At 34.2% G+C, this 23,296-nt stretch overlaps 1 protein-coding gene across 5 annotated transcripts in view; it reads right to left on the bottom strand.

Moving 5' to 3' along the window:
* The window catches only part of LOC126855930 (uncharacterized), a 32,046-nt gene that overhangs the window by 5,839 nt on the left and 2,911 nt on the right, over positions 1-23,296 (bottom strand). For 2 of the 5 annotated variants that reach the window (XM_050604028.1, XM_050604047.1), the window contains exons 2-18: positions 12,905-13,037; positions 11,972-12,102; positions 11,063-11,189; positions 10,836-10,961; positions 10,321-10,464; positions 9,702-9,790; positions 8,555-8,759; positions 7,870-8,030; positions 5,692-5,797; positions 3,858-3,980; positions 2,586-2,812; positions 2,385-2,484; positions 1,909-2,243; positions 1,553-1,793; positions 1,295-1,432; positions 777-962; positions 101-384 (exon numbers count right to left, since the gene is read on the bottom strand). In XM_050604028.1, coding sequence (XP_050459985.1) covers positions 101-384; positions 777-962; positions 1,295-1,432; positions 1,553-1,793; positions 1,909-2,243; positions 2,385-2,484; positions 2,586-2,812; positions 3,858-3,980; positions 5,692-5,797; positions 7,870-8,030; positions 8,555-8,759; positions 9,702-9,790; positions 10,321-10,464; positions 10,836-10,961; positions 11,063-11,189; positions 11,972-12,102; positions 12,905-13,021 — 2,840 coding nt within the window. In that variant the 5' untranslated portion in view covers positions 13,022-13,037. Of the gene's footprint in view, positions 1-100; positions 385-776; positions 963-1,294; positions 1,433-1,552; positions 1,794-1,908; positions 2,244-2,384; positions 2,485-2,585; positions 2,813-3,857; positions 3,981-5,691; positions 5,798-7,869; positions 8,031-8,554; positions 8,760-9,701; positions 9,791-10,320; positions 10,465-10,835; positions 10,962-11,062; positions 11,190-11,971; positions 12,103-12,904; positions 13,038-17,062; positions 17,639-23,296 lie in introns of those variants that run through there. The other 3 variants (XM_050604039.1, XM_050604019.1, XM_050604056.1) reach the window with 3 other exon arrangements.

Below are 23,296 nucleotides of genomic sequence, written 5' to 3' on the forward strand. Positions count from 1 at the left end.
AATGATAATTAGTTGGAAATTTTTATGTCATTAATAATTAATAACAAGAATTAAAAATTTTTCATCAATTAGATCTTCTTTTCTCTTTTCTTTTTTATACCTGTCTGCGTTTTCACCGCCTTCGCCAGTATTCGATTTGCCGCCGATGCGGTTCATGGCGATCGCCAGAGTGGTATGAGCTTCCAAGGAAATGCTGCCGAAACTCATCGCGCCAGTTGCAAAGCGCTTCACAATTTCCGACGCAGATTCCACATCCGTGATGGGAATCGGATTACGCGACTTCTTCAATTCGAGCTGGCCGCGCAGAGTGCAAGCTTTCACCACGTCCATCGTGGTTTTACGATAATTCTCATAAGCCGAGTTACTTTTCGAGACGACATATTCCTAATGAAGAACAGATGACGGTACAAAAGAATATTCTTTACGTTTAGAGTTTTTAATGAAAATATAGCACTATAAGAAAATTGACAAATTGTGAAACAAAATATAAAATATTAAAAATATTAAATAATTATTTCAATATATGTTAAAATACTTTTATATTAATAACATAAAATATTTTATAGATATTCATAGTGTAAACAACTTTTGCTTTTTCAAAGTATATTGTAAAATAAATGGATTCGTTTCGTCAAAATTTTTCTCGCTTTAATCTCTATATATATATATTATGCTTTTTTTTAAATAGTGACTTTTTAGCTACGTTCTTTTTATAATAGATGTAAGTCGTAATAATATTGTAGCAAGGTTTACGACAGATTTTTAAAATTCATTACCTGTAAACTAGCGATGCTGGCAGGATCATTGATATGTTTCTCACCACCAGATCGCCAGTGATAAATTCCAGGATTACGAATCACCAGTTGATCCAGAGGTTTATCCCAATACGTTAATCGATGTCTCTCGAATGCCTCTTTGCCCAGAATATCGAATGTTACGCCACCGATACGAGATTGAGTGCCCTGAAAAATTGGTGCTCGCAATTAACATAAGAGTATAGACTTATTACTGCTTATTATGTACTGAGATAATATTGTCAATCGAGATGCATCATCAAGAAACTTGAATCATTACGCGTTCATTAATTGGATCCAGTTATTAATCATTTGCATCCTCGAAAGATTTGAAGAAAAAAACTTTTTTTCTTTTTATTTAAATCAATTAAAATTTGTATTTTAAATACGGGAAATATTTTGCATTTATTCAAAGTTTTTTTTTTATAATAAAAGAATGATATGTAAATGTAGAAATTTAATTTTTCTTTAATTTTACTCTCTGAAATACGGAAATGTACCTTGAAGCATTTATCGATAACTTCATCGGCTAATCCAACTGCCTCGAATATCTGCGCTCCTTTATAAGATTGCAGAGTTGAGATTCCCATCTTGGCCATCACTTTTGCGATTCCTCGTTCCATAGCCTCCGCGTAATTCTGCGATATTTAAGCAATTATTATTATTATTTTTTTTTCAAATAAAAGAATAATTTTTACATTAGTGTTACGTCATGCTCACTCAACAAGTAGTCTTCTTTTATAGAGAAGGTGATTTACCTTATAAATAACATCATCGGTGAAGGTCTCATCGAAAACGTGATCCGCTCTCAGGTTTTTCGCCATTTCGAATACTAGGTAAGGGCATATGGCATCTGCTCCGTAACCGAGTAGCACGCAGATGTGATGAACTTCTCGAGCCTCCGCAGTTTCCAAAATAAGACCGACTTTCATTCGTTGTCTCTCTTCGATCAAATGATGATGAACGGCACCTAGAGCCAGCAGACTGCTTACCGGAATTCTAAAGTCAACAAAATATAATGATTTGAAAATTGTAGATTTTCTTTCCTCACAAGATCATTTTTAATCTTAATAAAACTCAATATTTCGTTTCGTAGGTTCCATGAGCTCCTCACCTTGATGGACCACCTTGTCGATCGGACAATACGAGAAGCTGATAACCATCTCTGGCAGCCGCGTTAGCCTCATTATTAATACGATTGAGCGTCTTCAACAAGGCAGTAGGACCTTCTTCAATGGGGTAAGTAATATCAATCACTCTTGTTCGCCAGCCGCGATGCGTCGTGCGCTTGAGAACCTCGAGATCGCTCAAGGACAGAATCGGTTGGGGCAGGAACAAGCGATGTACTTGCAACTCGTTCGTTTCCAGGATGTTGCTCTCGGGTCCGATTGGACAGAGCATCGACATTACGATCTTTTCGCGGAACGGATCGATTGGTGGATTCGTTACCTGATTAAATGAAAATCATAATTGTGTGGAACGCGTTAATACACGCACATCAGATATATATTTGATTGTACTTGATAAAATATTTTTAAATTATTTTCTTTAATTACTCTATATCCGAGTTATGGATAGTCAAATTTTTACCTGCGCAAATAATTGTTTGAAGTACTCGTACAATAATGGTTGGAATTCCGACAAACATGCCAAAGGAGCGTCATTGCCCATGGATCCTAACGCCTCTTTACTGAAAGCGATCGTTTTAATATTTATCAAGCAGTTGAAATAGCATTATTTTAATGAATTGAAAAAGACGATAATATAATCGTCGAAAGAATTTATGCGTACTTGGTTTGCACCATAGGTAAAAGTAGCAGGTTGATGGTTTCCAGAGTATAACCGTAAAGAGAGAGTCGTTTATCGCCACTCCAGACTTTATTTACCGCCGAAACCTCGTTTTCGCCGTTAAGAGCATTTTTCTTCGCGACAGTCGTCTCGGTGGATAGATCATTTCCGATTATGTCTCCCGCATTGTCATTATTAGCATGCGCGGCACGCAATTCTTCCATAGTAATCTGCGTTAACAAAAAAGACATTGCTATTAGTTGAAGTTAAAAATATTCTTTTCGCGGAGAGATTCAAAAATAGATTTGGTACTGTAATTAGAAAAAAAGATGTATCGAATTGTATGATAGAAAAAATATCAAGCAAATATCACACGTTTCATTAGTGATTCATTGATTAGTGAATTAGTTGACAAAACACAAAATAAGTCGACAAATAGCGATAAACTGATTTTTCCATGCGAAAAAGAATTGCCCAAGATTTTTCCGTGTATCAAACTGTACTATTTATTCATAATTTCTTTTACTATATTGCTACTTACCTCGTATACATATAACAATTTATATTATATTTTTCGATTATACTACTACTACTACTACATCTATATCTATATAATGCATAAAAAAAAACAACACATTCAAATTGGTATGAACGACTCACCATCTGCGTAATCGACGGTAGCGACATGAGCAGCGATACGAAAAAAAAATTAATTTTATATTAGAACTCTTTTGTCTTACAAAGATAATCTTGGTATAAATTTTAACGTGTTTGTTATTAAAAATTTTAATTAAGATGAATTACCAATATTTTTTAGCCTTAGAATATTTGGGATGTATTAATTGATTAATTAGGAGGGTTAGTCAATCGATTGAGTTTTATGAAAAAAAGCAAAGAAATCCATTTGATTTTTTTTTTTCACGCCAACAAATATATAATTGTACGATAATCATGCAGGCAGGTCAATTATACGCTTATGTACAAAAATACCAATTATACATATGTAGACGGAGTATGTTCGCGTCACCTGAAAGAATGTAACAAAAAAAAGTTTCTGCAAAACCAATAAGAATTTTTACAATTTATTTTTTTTAATGATAATCTTTTTTAAAAAAGATATCAAGGGCTCGAAATTTTTGCCGGTTCGTTTTTGGTATAGGCGAATATTCATAATTCATAATCACGATATATGTAATGCGAAAATCGTGATCGCAAAGAATTACATCACTATCAGCAATAGTTAATAATTATTATACTAAGCGCGCGTTTAGCTACCTGTTCTTTGAGCCACTTGGAATGAGGCCTGCTTCGAGCAATTTGCAGCTTCAGCTCGACATCCTGTATGATCCTCTTCTCTTCGGTATCAACGAGAAGCATTCGACCGGGCTTCAAGCGACTCTGCAAATAAAAGAGTACACCGATAATCGCCATAGAACGGATTTGACACGTCGATGATCGACATTCATATGACAGCACTGGATGACGGTCCTACAGCTCTATACAAACCTAGTCCCTAGATGACAAATTATACATTATACATGATACATGATCAAAAAATAAATAAAATACGATATATGTGATTAGCTCTATTATACATATGTATAATATTAACGGTACAGCGAAGTAGATATTGCGGATCAAACGATGATGACAGTCTGCCCTTACCGATTCTTTACGTATACCCCTAAAATACTTTTTTAATTTTCAAATGTGAAATTGTCGCATTCGAACAAAAAGATTTTGAATCGTGGATGAAGTCGGTGATCAATCAGTAACTAAGCATTGGTCGATCATCATCGCATAAAGGCAGAATGCCAGTACATTACATTGTTTCGTCAATATTCGATATTAGATGTAGTGAATTCGCGCAAAATTGTTTGTCGTTAAGACATAAAATATTTTATACTTGTTCTCGAGAGACCTGGTAGAGCTCCATTTATCGGATGGATTTATTATTTCATTGTAACGTAATATAATTTAATATATTAACAGAGAGAGATGTATATTCTTATGACGAGGGACGGAAACGATACGCTTGTTGCTTCCGACAGAGATTACATACAAGATGTAATGAATAACGTATATTGGTTAGACATAACATATATGAAAAATGAGATGATTTAATAAATCGCACGATGGCACGCTTGCATCCCAAAGAACGAAGACGCCATTGATTCAAGACCAACCTAGCCAAGGACGTAAACTGAATACCAAATATAACCAAAGAGACATGATCAATGATCTCTATATAACCAAAGATTTCTGGAACTCAAAATTTGTGTAAGCATGCAGCCTATCAAGCCATAAATATCTGCAAAACCATTATTCCGTGGAATCAACAAGCTACGTGCTCCCAATCTCGTTTCCCGCATTGGCGGGAAATTTTCCACCGAGAATTTTCCGATAAAGAAAGCTCTACCGTATCTCGCCTCCTCTCTTTTTCCTCTAATGAGAAATCAGCGGGAGATCGAAGCGAATTGTTTCGTGACACAATAATAATCGATCGACGAGGCGAAATGCAAACTGTTGAAGAATAATGGCAAGAAGGCGTGTTATCGAAGCTAGAGATGCACGCTTGGGAGCTTCGCTGACGCGAGAGTAAAACTCAAACGATATGTGACCGTCACTCTCGCCGATCAACGATGTTGTCGCGGCATCATCGTCGAGAGTCACTCTCGTGCAACCAAATTCTCAAGCATCGATCAAAAATACAAAACGGCTTGTCGCGTGGTTAAAGACGCGCAAGCATTGCTCTTGCACGCGAGCAGCAGGTCCTTTCGTCCTCGTTTCCTTGGGGGATCCTTGGAGACTACAGAGAGAGAAGTCCGATTTCCTCGGGTAGAGCGCCTTCCTAATCGCTCTTCCACCGGCCGAGATCGTTCTGTATCGGGGTAAAATGTAAAGAAAAGGCGCGGAGAGATGAGAGAATAGGGGCGAGGGGAAAAAAAGATTGAGCGTATGAGGGGGATGACTGAGACTCGTCGGTATATAAATCATTAAACACTGCGAGTCAGCTGTCTCCGCCTCAGACAAAGAGAGAGGCACTCTCCTCCCCCTCTCGGTGAGATCGGCCGATGTGTTTGGGATGCGCTTATTTTCCTTCGTTTACCTTCAGGACTACATTGCTGGGCGGAGTATCATAGACGCCCACTTCGGACGCCATCACCATCATGTTATCCTTAGTGACGTAGAAGCGCGATGGGCGCAGGCCGTTTCTGCCAAACAAAAATTCAAAAAGGTCTTTTGTATTTCACACAACCTCTGTGCCGCGCGCTAGGTATCAGCTGACATGAGTGAACTACACATTGCTGTTCGTTCGTTCGCTTGCCTGCCTTCCTGCTGGCTTATTCGCGTATACTTTCTTTTTCGCTCTCTTTCTATCATCTCTGTTTTTTTTTTCTTTCTCTCTTTCTCTTTCAGTCTCTTGACCTAGGCCCTATTTACCTGGGTTAACAGCACGTTGGAAGACAACGATGGACACTTAGCAAATCGTAAACAGATCGATTCTCTCGCTGTACAGAGACGGGGCAAGAAGGAAGTCGCGCGTAAATTATTTTAATCTAGTTCTATTTGCTTTATCTTTACAAGTTTATTTTTATTACGTTCAAATGGTCAGTTCAATGATTAAGAGAAATATACATATATTACAAGATAAGCTACAATTATTTAATTACGAAAACGTTAATAAACTTTGAGTTCGATATACATATAATTAACTGAGAAAATAAACCTTTAAAAATCATTTTCAATTTTCCAAAAAATCTGCATCTTGAATCTTAAAATATTCTAGGAACGATAACTTAATAAAAATACCTCGGAATATGCTTAGAAAACGTTCTATTATCAACATCTTTATATTAATTTTCGTTAATTTTCACGATTGCTTTCGTCAATAATTCTTTTTCAATTGCATTGATCGTAAAATTAAAGTGATCCCTCGATTAAATAAAAAAAATACTTCAAAATAACTTCAACAAAAACATATTTGGGAAGAAATATTTATTTCTCCCGAAAAAAATTTTTATCGCGTACGTTTTATTCACAATGTACTTTGTTTACAATAAAGAATTTCATTCGTGCGAGGAACACATTTTTTTTCTCAAGCGCTCGATTGCGCGACTTCCCTCCGCCTTGGAAATCCATGTTTACCTGGAGTATAACCGAGTCTCTACACACGTGTGTGCACCGTTCTCATATATTTCGTGAGCACCGTTAATCCTGCTGAATGCATCTTGCAAAGTGTAGGCAATACAAGCCCACGTAGCCTAGCATTCTTTCTTCGCGGCTCCCCTAACAAACGACACCGCAGAGTCCCTTCGTTCGGCTCGTCTCTCTCTCTCTCTTTCAATAGGATCCTTTCAACACTTTGAATACCAAGTTTCTCAGTTCAATTCTTTGCGCACATCCGTATTTATTTTTATCAAGCAATATATATTTCCAAGAGCTTTCTAACAACAAATACATATGACAAAAAGAATTGCATTCATAGCAGTTTATATTGCTAAAATTGAAAAAAAGAATATATATATATATATCATTACTTAATTTACAAAGAAAAAATAAAATCTTTAACCATAAAATACTGAAATATGTATTGATGATTAAGAATATTAATTATATTACGAATTATAAAATCACACGATCTTAACTCAGAAATATTAAGTTTTTAAGATCGTGTGACTTTATAATTCGTAATATAATTAATATTTTTAATCATCAATACATATTTCAGTATTTTATGATTAAAGATTTTATTTTTTCTTTGTAAATTAAGTAACGATATATATATATATATTTTTTTCACGCGATGTTTGTAATGTTACTTCGCTTTTGCAAAGTGCAAAGAATTCACTTACCTGTGCAGCTTGCAACAAATTTATATAAATTTCTTTTTAATCAAAAATTTTATACAATAGCGAATTAACACACATTAACATCTTTCATATTTATCGCATATTATAAATATTAGAATTAGATATCTTTAACCAACAAACAAATTGTTATATTTTATATGTTATAATTTTAATCTTCATAATATTATACTAATAAAAAAATAAAATAAAATGCGACACGATCACATCATCGCGGTTGGATTCAAAGTGTTAAAGGCCGATGGAATCCAAGAATTTGCGCAACCACGGATCAATTTTGTGATCCGAAGAATCGCAGGATTTACATGGATAACGTGGCAAAGAAAATTAGCAGACAGCACGAACGAGAGGGAAATGAAGCCTACGTAGAAACGAGTGTAGTAAACGAGACGTAATGAGAGATGGCAAATTTCTACCTGTCCAAGATAGCGCCAACGTAGCGACCATCGGTGAAGGTTAGCAGTGCTGGGCCGTCCCAAGGTTCCATAACGCACGCCGCCCAGTGATAGAAGTCGCGCTTCTCGGTGGCCATTGTTACGTCGTTCTGCCATGCCTCCGGTACCATCGTCATGACAGCCTGGATTCAAATAACGACGATTTCAAAGCGTTTATTCGTGAACCGAGAAGTTCTTCGTAATGCGCAAGATTCACAATACCTCGGAAAGAATTAAAATGATGGGCATTTAATCATGAGTAAATTTATGTATTCAATGATCCGTGGCGTCCTGGATCTTGGGTAACAATTTTTTTTTTTTTAATTTCTAAATGGATTATCAAGAATATATGGAATTAAGGATTATTTATTAAAAAAAGAATATGTGAAATCAAGGATCACTGAGCAACTTTTATAATATCGAGAAAAATCTGAGGAATTTATAAATTTGCGAGGAATCAATAATTCATGCAAATAATCTTCGAAATGAACAATCCATCAAGAATCTAGAATTAGGGAAATCAAATTTCTATGATATATAAAATCAAAAATTTACAAAATTTAGAATATCCGAAAGATATCTTTATATTTTATCTTATCTATCATAATATTTTATATTTCTACATGAATGACTTTTTTTCTTTGGTGTGTTTTTAAAATGAATTTACCTCAGGCAACGAACGTTGTCCCGCCATTACCAAGAATTCGAGCACACAATCCGCCGATCCAGAATCGGATAGATTTGGTTCAACGACCGGATAGAGCAACTTCAGCTGATCGCCGTATATCTGGCTGCTCATCACGCCTTCTCGCGCCTTCATAAAGTTCACGTTGCCGCGTAGAGTGTTAATTTCGCCGTTATGAGCTAGCATTCTATGAAGAAAAATTTGCATGTTATATCGATACTCGCTCCGTTTGCGGTTTCGAAACATCCTGCGAAAGTGTGATTACAACCTACAATAGAATGTTATTTGTCGCAATAATGGGATAACAAATTGCGAAGACATAAGTAAATGTAAGCATTGTTCGCAAAATTTATAAAGTCGCCGCAAATCGTAAATTTTCTATATACTATTAGGAAAATATTAGAAGCTGAAAAATCAAATGATTATGAAATAGAAAGAAAGAGGAAATATGAGAAAAATTATGAAATAGAATAGTTAAAAAAGTTGACGTATCAAAGCATTCGATAAAAACGAGTCTTTATCTCTTATTGATAGTCATTTAGGAATAATATCCTTCATGAAAAAAAATTTAGTTTCGTAGAAAACATACAGTATGCGTGTGAAAAAAAAATTCGACAAAATTTGAATAATATTTTCATTTGTGTTTATTAATTTTATTTTATCTATTTTCTCTTATTAAACTTGTTCAGATTAATATATGAAAGCAGTTAATTTGCTTTTCTTAAGAGAAGAAATGTAATATTGAAATAAATTATGAAAACTATATTGTTTCGTAATTAGTGATACAACCGGGAAGATACGAAAATAAATATGAAAAAAAAAATTAATGCAATAATATTAAAATAATAAAATAATATTAAAATTTTAAATAGCCCCATTTTTTAGAAAATTGACTTAAAAATTTGAAAAACTGATAATATAGTTACGCTTTTTTTAAGTGCGAGCAATTTGCTATATATATATATATATATATATATATATATATATATGTCTTTTCTCGAATTCTTTATTCCACTAATTATGGCGCATTCTATATGTATAACTATGGAAACGGAGAAATAAAAACGAAATAATAATAATCTATTATCTTATTCGTTTTTTTTTATCGGATTGTTATGCAGTAGCTTACCGTAGAGGATGCGCTCTTTCCCAGCTTGGAAATGTATTCGTGGAAAATCGTGTATGCACCAGCGCCAGATAAGTCTCAAACTTCGGAGACTGATATGAAAAAAAATTTATGACATTGCGTTATTTATGATAGTATGTACATGTTACATAATATCTTCAGACAAGAATGACGCACTCCCGGGAAAGATTTCGATAATTTTGGCGATACGATATGAAAATGTTTCTTGAAAATATTTTAACTTTAAATGCTAAAATCGGTAGTAAAAACAAAAAATTACCGCGACTATTTCTCTTCGACAAAATTCTCCATGTGTTATTTAAAAGTAAGTTTATTGTAATTAAATTTCTTTATCAAAATACTTAGATTATTGAATTTTCCGCAATTTATTTTCAATTTTGTAACTTAACTTAAATGATTAATGTTTTTTTTGTTTTTTTTTTTCCAAACTGTTTCTATATAAATTTTTTATATAAATAATAATGCTATAATTTGAAAACGAAAAGCTATCGCACTGTAAAACTTTTTGCTTTGTGTTTTGCTGCAATGAAAAGCTGCAAACTTATCGGAACTGTGCCTACTCTCGAGCAAAGAAAATGACCTGGAAATAGCGTGGACTCACCTTAAAGTCCGTGAAATACAACCATAACTGATCAGCGGTCAGCTGTCCTTTGTAGACGACCGTTTTTAGCGACAACGAGCAAATGTAGTATCGTAATCCTGGTCGCGGTATTGTATGCGACGATCTCTTCCTCAGCACGAATACCTGAACAACAGATACGATCAAAACGTAATAACTAGGAATTGATTAAACGAGCATTCCTTTTGACCTTGAAAAAAGGCGACTGTTTCGCAATGAATCCGAATTCTATTCTTACAAATTGGCAAAGTCATTTAACGCCACAAATTATTCGACCTACTAAACTTGATGTATAGTGTATGCAATTTTAGATTCACTAGTAATAATTAATAAAGCATTACAAGAAGGCTTTCAAAATAGACATTGAAAATGATATACGAAAATATTAATCGACTATACAATCGACATATAAAATAATAATAAAAATGATGATAATGACGATGATGTATATCATTATCATTATTATTAATGTTATTAATATGAAAGAAGCAAATTACCTGCCGTTTAAGCGTTTCCGTATCCTGATCGCCAGTAACGAATACTTGGCGCATGTACGGTTCACACTTTTTCGCCACTTGACCAATCTGGATGTTATCAGTGGGAACATTGCGCCAGCACAGCACCTATTACAATCACACAATATCGAGAATGCCAGGAGCAGAACGTGCAAAGAATACGATAGCTAGAATATTAAAACGGATTGATAAGTAACACAGAGACATACTCGCAAATTGCACTCCTCGGCCAGTTTCTCAAAGGCGGCCTCTGTCTCCTTGTGCGTTTTCTTGTCGAGGAATAAAATACCGGTCGCGTATCGTCCGAATTCGGGCAATATGATGTTTTGCTGCTCGCTGTAAAAAATAAAAAAATAATTATATTATCTATGATCTATTTAATCCGCATCACTATTAAAATTTCTGCAAAATCAAGGATTTAGAAATTTTCCATGATTTACTTGTTTTTTTTTTTTTTTCTGCGATTCAATGATCGGAGAAACTAAGAATCTATATAAATTTAGAAATCCGACGAAATAAAGATTTGTGACGAAGGATTTGTACAATTATGCCAAGGATTTATGTGGCATTGAGAATCTGCAGAATGATTATAAATACAAACATATGTAATAAGCGATAGATGCATGATATCGATAAGAGTCTTAGGTTTCATAAAATTGAAAAGTCCTGCGTAAGGATTTATGAGGATCTATAAAATGAGGAATTTATATCACAAACGATTTATGAAATCTACAATTGACTACAATCTACACTTTCAATTATTTATAAAATATGTTTAATATTATGTGAAAATCTAAAAGTAAGAGTAAAAAATACGGCGATATAAAAAAATCGAGCCGATACCAATAAAATCAGGAAAAAATATGATTATTTGATTATTTCATATTACGAATTCTTTATATCACGCGGAAATTAAATTCGGAATTCGGACAAAGAGCCATATCTTTAAAAATCTAGCTAGATGTGACACGTGCTTTTAACTTGGCTTAAATCCGATGTCCTATAAATATTATATATTGAAAACTACAAACTACAAGCTATATACATTTCAGGGAAATTCTAGACCCGTTTTTATTGGCAGATAAGACTTACGACATGTCGATGTAAGATTCTCTTACCGAATTTCATTGGCATAGTAATCGTGCGGGATTGCGCAAAGTACACCAGCTCCGTCGCCAGTGTCGTTATCGCAAGCACACGCACCCCTATGATTCATACGCGCCGACAATATCTGAGCGTCTTGTATAATCTGAAATCGTACATAGATAACGACTATAAATAAATAAATAAATCCAAAGTGCGAGAAAACCGGTCCAACAGCTTCCTTATCTTCGTGCAAGTGAATAAAAAACATCACCTAATTTGTGCATCAACGATTTTGTTCATCTTTTTCTTTTCTCTCTCTTTTATAAATAGATATATCTCATCCAAATTTATATTTCCAATTTATCTAATCTTTTCTCCGTGTTTTAATTAGAGTTTTTAATTTACAATTTAATTTTGACATTAAAAATCTCTTTGAAAAAGATAATATATGTATAAAATTTGTTTTAATTTTTAGTTTCTAAAAATTTTCCATTATTTGTGTACTTAGAAGTTCTTCGATATATTTGTTTAATAATTTCATTGCTACATTATATACAGGTTGACAAAAAGAAATTTTTGTTAGATAACTCTAATCAGAGAGTAGGTGTTTCAGTAGGGTCTTATTGAAAAACCGCAACAGTGGCATTGTTTTTTTGTGTCCGAAGATCTATAAGAAACACTTACTCTGATTAGAGTGACTTGACAAAATTTTTGTTTGTCGGCCTGTGTTATTATTACGTTTTCTACACGATTAGCTCATCTTTATTGCTTTATTGCTTATTTGAGAATTTTGTACATTTATCTAATAAAACGACATACAATGTAATAATGACGGTATTAATGTACGAACGGGCGCGCGTGCATTTGTATAACGGATTGTAAAGATCAAGTGGAAGATAGATACGAACGTATTTTTTTCAAATTTTACTTAAAGTTAAATTACAGAAAACTCGAAATCATCTCACCTTATGCGACCGCTTTCCATCAATGGCGACGATAAAACCAACGCCGCAAGCCTCTCGTTCGAGGGCGGGATCGTAAAGACCTTGCTTCGGAGGCAAGGTCCATGGCTCGGAAGTCATCGTAATTGATCGTAATCTGAAAGACGAGAAGAAAAGGATCCTTTTCATACTGTTTATCAAGATTTACAAATGTCCATTAATTTACGAAGCATAAAAATAGAGAGAACTTTCGCGATCTATTTTATGAAATGTATGCTTGTTGCATCGTATTTAACATAGACGTCGCGAAATTAAGTCTTGATGAAATCGAGTTATTTACATTGTTTTATTGTTTGTGATTGTAACGTTGTAATTAAACATATAAACAAATAGATAGTTATCTGTTGAAGTATAGTTAAATTATTTATTTAATATAGTACGCGCGCACTTAAATTCAATATTTGAACGACGCAGTTTGGACTGGATTAATTTATCGATATGACATTTGATCGTCGGACAAATAGAGATACCCCGCATGTGAAAAGCTATGCACTACTACTACTTAGGAGTCAAGATTACGAAGGATGATTTGAGAGAAGGGAAGAAGGGGAAGAGCGGTCAAGGTAATCGTCAGAATATCGTATTCGGCGTTACGTAAACATACTGTGAACGAAACAAATGAGTGACTGTGTCGTCATCGTCATCGTAACGAATCGCGATAATGATCGGTGTGTGCAAACAAAACGAAGAATAAGCATTAAAGAAATCGATATTGCGACGTGTTCACGTGTTTGTCCGATGTACCGAGCATGTAAGTGAGAGGACAGGGGTAGTCAACCGCGTCTCGATAACATTCTTCATGTTCTTTTTTCTTTAGACTTTAGATAATTTTATTCGCGATTGAAATCGATTTCTATTTATAAGCCAACACCTCGTAAAATATGCAAAACTTATAAAGTATAATAGTATCACAAAATTATCATCTTTTTTTTTAAGAGCAAATTCCTTTTGAAATTAAATGACTAATTAAGTTAATTGAAATTTATTTTTCATTCTCTATAAAGTTTAGTTTATAAAAAGCGCTTTCTTTTCCTTTCTTTTCATTAACTAGCACTCATCGACATCCTTTGCTATGGACCCGCTATACGAAGAGATTCTATTTAATTTTACTGATCTTCAAATTTTTCATTCTGGTAAAATATTATGATATAAAATATAAACGATTTGATCGTATGATATCTATTATATCTGTTAATCTTATCAATAAACAGATATAATAAAGTTTAAATCTGTCGACATTATTAAAATTAATACGCAAAAAAATGAAGATAATTTCAACGACGACACATTGTTGAAGCAAAAAAATTTTTTTTTTTAATAAAACAAAAACGTATTTCTTTTCTAAATCTTCAAAACCATCGTTTTGTAGCGAAAGATGTCAGAGATAATTTTCGATTCGAGATTAATATTTTTCGACTTTACCTGTCGCAATTACAATAATGAGATAGTATAAGCATTTTATTTAAGTTTATTTTTCATTGTTAACTCTCAATGATAATTCCTAACAATTCGTAGTGCTTATAATATGTAAAAGTGAAAAAAACAGAAAAGTATAATTAATGATGGTAATTTCGATAATGCACAAATATAAATATCACAGATTAAAAGTTGGTATTATTATTTATCTATTCAACAGAATCCATTCAGCCATAAATAAGCACGTGTTTGTGTTTTCGATGCTTTCAACAATGAAAGTCGCGTTCAATGCCAATATTAGAGATTGGATATAAAGGAACACGTGCCGGTGAATCCACGACTGGAAAAACCGGCAAATTCGTCAAGATTGACCACCTCTGTTGCGAGTGATACCCACGTGCGATGTGCGATAGGAGGAAGCCAACGATCGATACGATATACAGGGCGTGTCTGTGAAAGCTGTGATATGTGGGAGTTCGTCGGAAGGATGCTGGACGTTTCCCAAGGATCGATCCCGAAGGATGTGTAGGCAGTTTTAAATGAGGAGGAGGGGCTAGAAACGCTTGGAAACGTACCAAAAGTTTTGGAAATCGATAATTAGACATAGGCGGTACAATATTAAATATTTATTTTTGGGACACCTCATAATAAAAAGATAAAAATAAACGAATGTCAGGGCAAATATATCACTTTCTTTCCGACCCACTCGCATCAAGTATATAAACAAAAAAAATGTTATTATTACATTATCTCTTTCCGGAATTAAGAGATAATAGTAAGATAATCAAAGTAGTGTAGATTTTATCTCGCGATGTTCGTATAAATATATGTGAAACACGTGATAACATTGTGATGTGCGATATTAACTATTGACGGATGAAAATTCGAATTATTATATCATCCTTTAATAAATTATTGTAGAAGATTCTCCGCATGTTAAATATCCATTTCGTTTAATTATTTTGATTGTAATTGATTAGCTATTAAATATAAAATATATATATCTGCATTTATAAAATATAGATGGTGATGAATGTTAGAGCATATTCTCTAGTTTGCATACAAGCTAGTTAGGATAAGGAATCCACGATGGTGCGGTGTTCCAAAATTATCCTCGAGTTATTCCGGCCATTTCGAGATCGGATGGAAACATTTTCGCATATTCGTGTTGTTATCATTGGAATTACGTCATAGTTGCACATTGCAAGAATAGAGTATTCACCACGGCTACACACACACACATATGAGAAAAATACATTCGCTTTTGCATTGCATTCATTTGCTGCGTAGAAATGTCGCACATATTTGTAGCAACGAAAATAGTCCGCTTCGCTTCGGCCATGAATTTCCTCACAAATTTAAAGTCGTAATTGAAAAGTATTCCGTAAAGCATCTTTCGAATTCTCTCATAATTGCAGTTGTACAAAACACGAAAATCATAAATTAATCGGAGCAAGTTTTGAGCACGGCGTAATGTAATTTTTTTCACCTCGAAATTATTATTTAAAATGTGCATAAATTTTTTTTTTGCGGAAAAAGGGAGAAAAAGATTTACGTTTCTTCAATAAAAGTTTTATTAATGAAACCGATTCTCTTTGATTATGTCTGAGAATTGCTTACTGGGAAAGAAATATTTATTCATTTACTTATTGTATTATTCTCAGAATTTGCAATTAAAAAGAAGAAAATTCACTTTTTTTATACACATATACCGTCACAGTAATAAAAACGTGGCTGCTTGAAATGCATAAGAATGTATTATATGTGTAACATATTTTAACCTGTTCGTTCTCGCTCCGAGACTCGTTCCTCGTCCCGAAACGGCGTTTAAGAGAGGAAAAGAAGTAAAGAGAAAAAAATGTCTACGCGTGTGGGGAAGAACGTTATACATCAGAACTGGATTATATTTATGAGAGCATTGAACACTCTTGGCGAGCAGCGCGTCTGTGTGTACAGGGTGTTTGAAAAATATATATCGATTATCCCAATTTATCATATATAAATTCGAAATTATGTAACTCTGTATTTGGAGGATCAATTTTTTTTTAATTTTTATCGTTAGTATATTTTCCGTAAAAAATTTTCCCGGCGATAAACTAAAATTTCGAAAGTCTTCGCGTCTCAGCTGTTGCAAAAGATTTTAAATAAAAATTTTTTTTTCCAGCATTGAATATTATTTTTAACAATTGTAAAAGTAAATAAAAATAAAAATACACTTATTCTCGATTCATAACTTACGCATTGCATATTTTATAAAAGTTGCATTTATATTTCAAATTTTTTACGCATTTAGGATGTATGTACAAAGATTATTATATTATTTCACACAGTTAGTATTTTCATGAAAAGAGAAATTTAAATCATTTTATTATTTCAAATTATGTCATCGAATTATTTTCACCTTTGGTAAATCTCTTAAAATTAGAAAAATATTTTTCCTATTTCAAAAATATCATTTTGTGTCTATCGAGTCTATCGTGGGGATGCCCTTGAAAATTTTAAAACAATCATATCATATATTCCGATCAAATGAATTCTTCACAACAAGATGTTCCTCCACCCCTCTCCTCAATCTCAACTCGACTTCTTCGAAAAAAAGCTCGATGTATGTTTTATCGAAGTTTGGCAATTTATGGCGACCGGCGCGCGCGCGCGCGAATACACATTTTCTTCGAGTCGACGTGGCGTATGTAAGCTCCTTCTTACCGTAAAACCAAATGTATCGATAGGTCGTTCCGAAAACTGCACGTTGTCCTCCTTATTATCGCCCGATTAACACACTGTCAGGAAAAAAGTCTGTGCACGTTGATGAAACGTCATCAATTTAGCCAATTATCGATCAATTATCGATCGGAGCGTTTTATCGGTGCCTTCTTTCGTTTACACTCGTAATAAGAAGCGAGTTGTGTGCAAAATATTTCTCACACGATATTATACACAGATATTTCCGCGATATCCCGACGCACTATGACAATTCGGTCTTATTATATTTTATTCAGAGAATCAATTTAATTCATTTCGTTCGATACCTCCTCGATCGATCCTGCCCGAAGAAGACCGGTAGCGGGAGAAGGGCGCGTTTCGAGTTTCCTGCGACTAGCGACTTCTCTCTCTCTATCGTCTCTTGGATATAATCTCGATTCGGAGTAAGAAAGTAAGAGGAAACCCAACGCGCGCACGTACGTGTAGAAATTACGAATCGAATAGGAACTGAGATCTGAGACTACTGAGACGGCGACACTCGGATGTCGGCTAAAAACCTAAAAAGCTCCCCCACGCCTCCTCTCACTCCTTGCAGACGCGTCTCCGTCTCTCCTTCTCCTCTCTCTCTCTCCCTCACTCCTCTTCTCTCTTTTCCTCTCCACTCCGTGCGACGTCCCTCGTTCCATCGACGCGCGCCACTGCCACCGCCGCCGCCGCCGCCGCCGCCTCTCCTTCCCTTCCTTCTCCTCACCCCTTCCAACTTCTCCCTTCTCCTTCCTCGTGTTCGCGATGTCGATGCGGCGCTTTGCCTCTCTCGACCCATACCTCATACTCTACACCCCTCACCCCTAATTCATACTGCATCGCGTTCCGAATGTTTCGATTCCGACGCGTCTTGACTCTTGGACGCGTGAGAGCCGAAGAGGCCGGTGGCAGAGTCCCGAGTCTCGAGTCGCGATCCGAATCGAAGCACGTTCTTGCGCTTTTTTGCGAAGCGCGAAGGAATTTCGCGTGGAGAGGCGCCTTTTGTCTTCTCTCTTCTATTTTTTTCCAAAGCGACTTTATTACTCTTGGAAGCGTTTAGCTCTAAAGTCTATTGCGCACAATTTCGAACGATTCATTAGGGATACGCTTCTTCGTACGATGTACTAATCGTTGTAAAAAATTTGCAACGGATAGCACTAATCGCGTTTATCGGAGCTAATTGAATTTATTTCTTCATCCCGAACTTGTATACCTTTCGAGTGTGTTTCGCTTTGAGTTTTGGAGCAAACGAATTACGAAATGCGAGATGCCTTGAAACGATTCAAATCTAAAGCATTTTTGCTTCTCTTTTTCTCTCTTTCAACTATTTGAAAAATTTGATCTGGAGCGCTTAATTTTCAAACGTACATTAATACAATTTTAAACATGCTATTTCGAATTAATTACATGCTTCTTTCTAAATCTTACTTCGGAATGAATATCACATTATATCCGATTAATTTTTAAAAATTTTATTTTGTACCATTCCGAGAATTGCATGGCAAGTTTTCTTTCGTTACAGATACGTCGTTTCAAGGTTTCGCTTTATTTTCAAGCTAATTGTTTTGTTCATCGCCAATAGTGCACGATACGTGGCATCTTTAGATAGAATTAAACTTATTGTGTGCGAGTGTTCTCTGTATTTTTAACGGTAGATTATTCTTGACAATTGTATAGAGATTACATAAATATAAATAATCGAAAAACACGGTTTTAACTTAAAAGCTCTACTATGTCCTTTTTATTAAGAAAAATTATTGTATATTTGTTGAATAATTTAATAATATTCGTAACATATTTACACAATTTTCGAACGATGACTTTAATAGTTCGCGACTTGTATTGTACAATGCTTTATTTACAGTCGTTATAGTTATCAATTTAGGACACAGGAAAATTGGATAATCTACATATGGATAATGTATATGTATCGAGAGTATTATATAATGTTTTGTATACTGTGATTGTCATGAGCGTTTGATTGATAATTCCAATGAACGTAGCATAGATACCGATATACACGGGTAATAAAGGAAATAAGAAACGATGCTCATAACTTTGATAGTTAGCACCTGACATAAGTGAGTTACATTTTGTAGAATCAGAGATGTGTGAATTCTTTGCGAGACTTAAACAGTCTTATCGATGAATACGACGTGTTTATTCGCGAAGAATTATTTCAAGGCTTTCGTTTGTGTCCTAATTTATAGCGCTATAAGGTGTATAATAAATCCACACTGAAGTTTATTTGCGGCACAGTTTATTTGGTCGCGTATCGCTGCTTGGTTGGAATTGTATCGACAACTGTCAAAGTTACCCTCCCCCCTCCCCTCTTTCCCCTCTGTGCCATTATCGTTGTCGTAACTGTATGTCGTCTTTGCGGTTTTTCATTCTGTCAACAAAAATTGCACGTATTGCGAAATATCACTCTTGGAGAATCTCCTTGCACTCGTTCGACAAATGGCGCTGATCTTGCGTATCGTGAATCTGAATTTTTCACATAAAATCCATTTTGCGATAATTGCGATAAAAGAAACATCTAATCTATGTAAAAGGGAAATTCTGTGTAGATTTATTTATACATTTCTCTCTCTCTCTCTCTCTCTCACTCACTCATTCACTCTCTTCTCTCTCTGATAAATGCGTTTGACACACTATTATTTCGAAAACTATTTTCGAGATGGTAGATTTTACACCGTTGTTAATTAAAGAAGAAATTCATGATGCGAATTTCGATGTGAATTTCAAGAAATGATAAATATTTGTCAACTAATTTTACATAAATTGGACAAATTTGACTTGAGATATAACGATATTTACATCAAGATATTTGATGCTAAAACTTTAAGAATTCCAAAAATATATCGATATTCGAAAAGTTATTTTTAATTAAAAAGGATATCGTCCATAATATCGAATTATGTACTTATTATAAAACATACAGCATATAAAAAAAAATCCAACTTTCCAAATAAATATATGAACGAGGGATAATAATTAATTCAGAATCTGTCACAAATAAAATGCCGCGAGAAATTTTTGTATTTACTAAAGAAAGAATATAAGGAAAGAATGTAATAGTGCTGATTGTAATAATTAATAGACATTAAATCGATTTATTATTATTCGATGACTAAACAAATCGGACGCCGTTTACATTTATCCCGCATAATCGTTAGAATTAAAGTGATTAAAACCTGTTTAATAATAACGCGCCTATCAAGGAAAACTATCTGTTATGAAAGAATTATATATCTCAAAGCTCGCATATTCGAAATAATCTCGCGGACTGTCAAGAATCAATGCAAGTGCGCGCGTCTACCATGTATTCGTGTACAACGTGTGTTTTAAATATATGTATGGTAATAATGACTTTGTCTATGATTTTCAATAATAGTTAATAATTTCTCGAGATATCTTATAGAAATAAATTTATTTCGTGTTTCATTTTCTACCCACTTTTTTTTGATTTGCTCAATTCTCTCGGTAAGTCAGTTAATTTCTTTTTTGTTTTATAAAATTGATAATCATTATATATAATCCGTTTTTTTTTTTTTTTAATTAAATGTAAATTTTGACATTTGCAAGACTAATTTTCATTTATCGAAAATGTCGAATGTCCTATTTCTATCGGATATCGTCGCGTGCAAGTCGAAGAATGCAATCAGCTTCGTCATGCGATTTAACGCAAAATGTACACGCGAACTTCGCACGATCGATAATGTGATTAACGGAGTCGAGGATGAAGAAGCGTAGAGAAACGAAGCGAAAGAGAAAGAAGGAGAAAACGAGAACGCGATAGATCGTTAGATTTTACTGCGTAACTGGCATATTAACGTTTGCGATAGAAAAAAAAAAGGAAAAATAAGTTATCGGACGACTATGTAAGATTGTGTAATTGCGTAAGCGCATCGATAGATAACGAATACAGTTATAAAATGCGCGATTACTCTATATTTAGAGTTGCTGCGCGCACACAACGAAAAGAAAACTGCAGAGGCAGAGAAAGATAGCACGTGCTACAAAAAAAACGCAGCACGTGTTGTCAATTCTTTTCGAAATAAGGACAAGTCGTCGTGTGAAGCGATGTCGACTACTTTGCATAGAACAGAAATATGGCGGGATAGGAAAATACATAGCCATCAACATATATGTACAAATGTATATGGGATGTCAACTACGTATTTTAACACGAACTTATCGTGTGTCGACATCGGATCGGATTAATGATAGATCCAATTTGTATATACTTATTCAAAATATTCGAAATCATAATCAAGACATTTGATATTGTGTCAAGACCTCATTCTGATATTGTCATAAGAATTATGAAGACTCTAAGAGGCTAAATGATTATATCAATTTCAGTTGCATTTGATTTTTTTCATTTTTAATCTCTTCCATCTGTTGTGATAATTTTATTATATTTTTAATTTTAATTAATTAATGGCTCACTTTTATATATATATCTCAATGCATACAATAATGTAGGAAAATTAATTTAGTGTTTTAAATACAAATTGCTTTGCGGAAATTTTATTATAGCTGGAAATTTAAGTTAAAAAACGGAAAAATAATTAAACAAATAAAATAAAATTGATGTCATGGGATTGGAGAAGAAAATACTGAAATTTACCATGAAAAGTTACAATTTAGACGAAAAAAATTATATCGCGTTGATATGTAAACTCTATTACATTGTTATATAGCATACACGAAAAAGAAAAGCGATTGAAATTGCTTTGACTTTATGAAATCAAGTCCCCTGCGGTATCTCCGGATAATTTGATTCGTTGCCAACCTAAAATGGATGAACGAAATTGCGTTTGACGTCAATGCCAGGCATCTTTAATTACACAAAAGTTGCGTGTCATTTTGTCGCGAGATTGTGCAATACAAAATGATGCGTATGGTAATGAGATTTACGCAACTCGGTACTTCTCGGGAGCTTTTTTTTACTCCGGAGCTCTTTGCTCTTTACTTTATTAAAGACGATCGTTGGTGAAGAAACGAAAACGAAGCACATTTTAATCGTTTCTTCATAATCATATGTACATACGTAAATGATATTATACGCCGATAAAAAAATAAACGAAGATAGACGAAATAGAGTGCATCGGGGAATGCGAAGGGAGAGTCAACTTCCGCGTACTGTCAATCGTACTTGAAACATTCTTCGAGTTATCTCGTGTGGCATCCGAGAAGCGGAGCGAGGGAGTCATTATCATATCGCCAAGGTCAGCGGCGTCTCGGATTTCAATCGAGACAGACTCTAAGAGAGGAAAGATTTCACGTGTTATCGCGCGAGTTAAGATCGCGTCACGATTCGCGCGAAGTGTTATCACAGACGCTGTGCGCGTCTTCGCATTTCCGTTATCGGGGACAGAACATACGGCGCCCGCATGATTCGAGAGATGTATAAACTTGACATGTTCGATAAAAAATCCTGCCCCTCCTGTCCCGTCTCTCTTCTTGTGAATATCGCCGTTTCATTGAAAATAATTCGCGATTTTGCGACGGAACTTTATCGGCCGCATACGATAGAATAAATTTCAGGATAATCGAAAAAATAAAATAAATTTTGATACAAATATGAGTCACTTCTGAAGGATTAAACATAATAAAATACTAATATATATATATATATATTTCGGTCAATAAAAAGTACAGTAATTGCGCCTTAAAAAAAAAAAGAAAAAAAAAAACAGAAAAAAATTACAGTAATAAAAATTGATCAAACAAATAATGAAATTTTTCAATAGAAAATTTTGTACATATAATATATATAATGTATTTAAAATTATCAAAATAAAAAATTGTACGTAGTGTGACACAATTGACGTGGTTGCACACGATATATGACATATTCACAATGTATAAAAGAGGAAACATTATTAAATATTCAAGACTAATATATGAAAAATATTAGATGCGGAAGAAGAGAATAGATTGTTCAAAACACAATTTCTACTCTGTTATTAAAATGACTTAACATTAAAAATGTAATTGAAAGTGGCAACAATCAGAATTTATTATTTAATTATAAATAAGCTTTATCGGGTGCAATATAATAATATCTTCTCGCTAAGCATTCCACTTTTGATATCGGACACCGGAAATGGATAAGTAGTTTCAGATAACCGTAATATAGCGCCATAGACTCTGATATTTCGCTAATCAATCGCATTATGTTAAAGATTTACGAATGATTAT

Source organism: Cataglyphis hispanica, chromosome 2 (assembly GCF_021464435.1).
Source record: "Cataglyphis hispanica isolate Lineage 1 chromosome 2, ULB_Chis1_1.0, whole genome shotgun sequence".
Lineage (NCBI taxonomy): Eukaryota > Metazoa > Arthropoda > Insecta > Hymenoptera > Formicidae > Cataglyphis > Cataglyphis hispanica.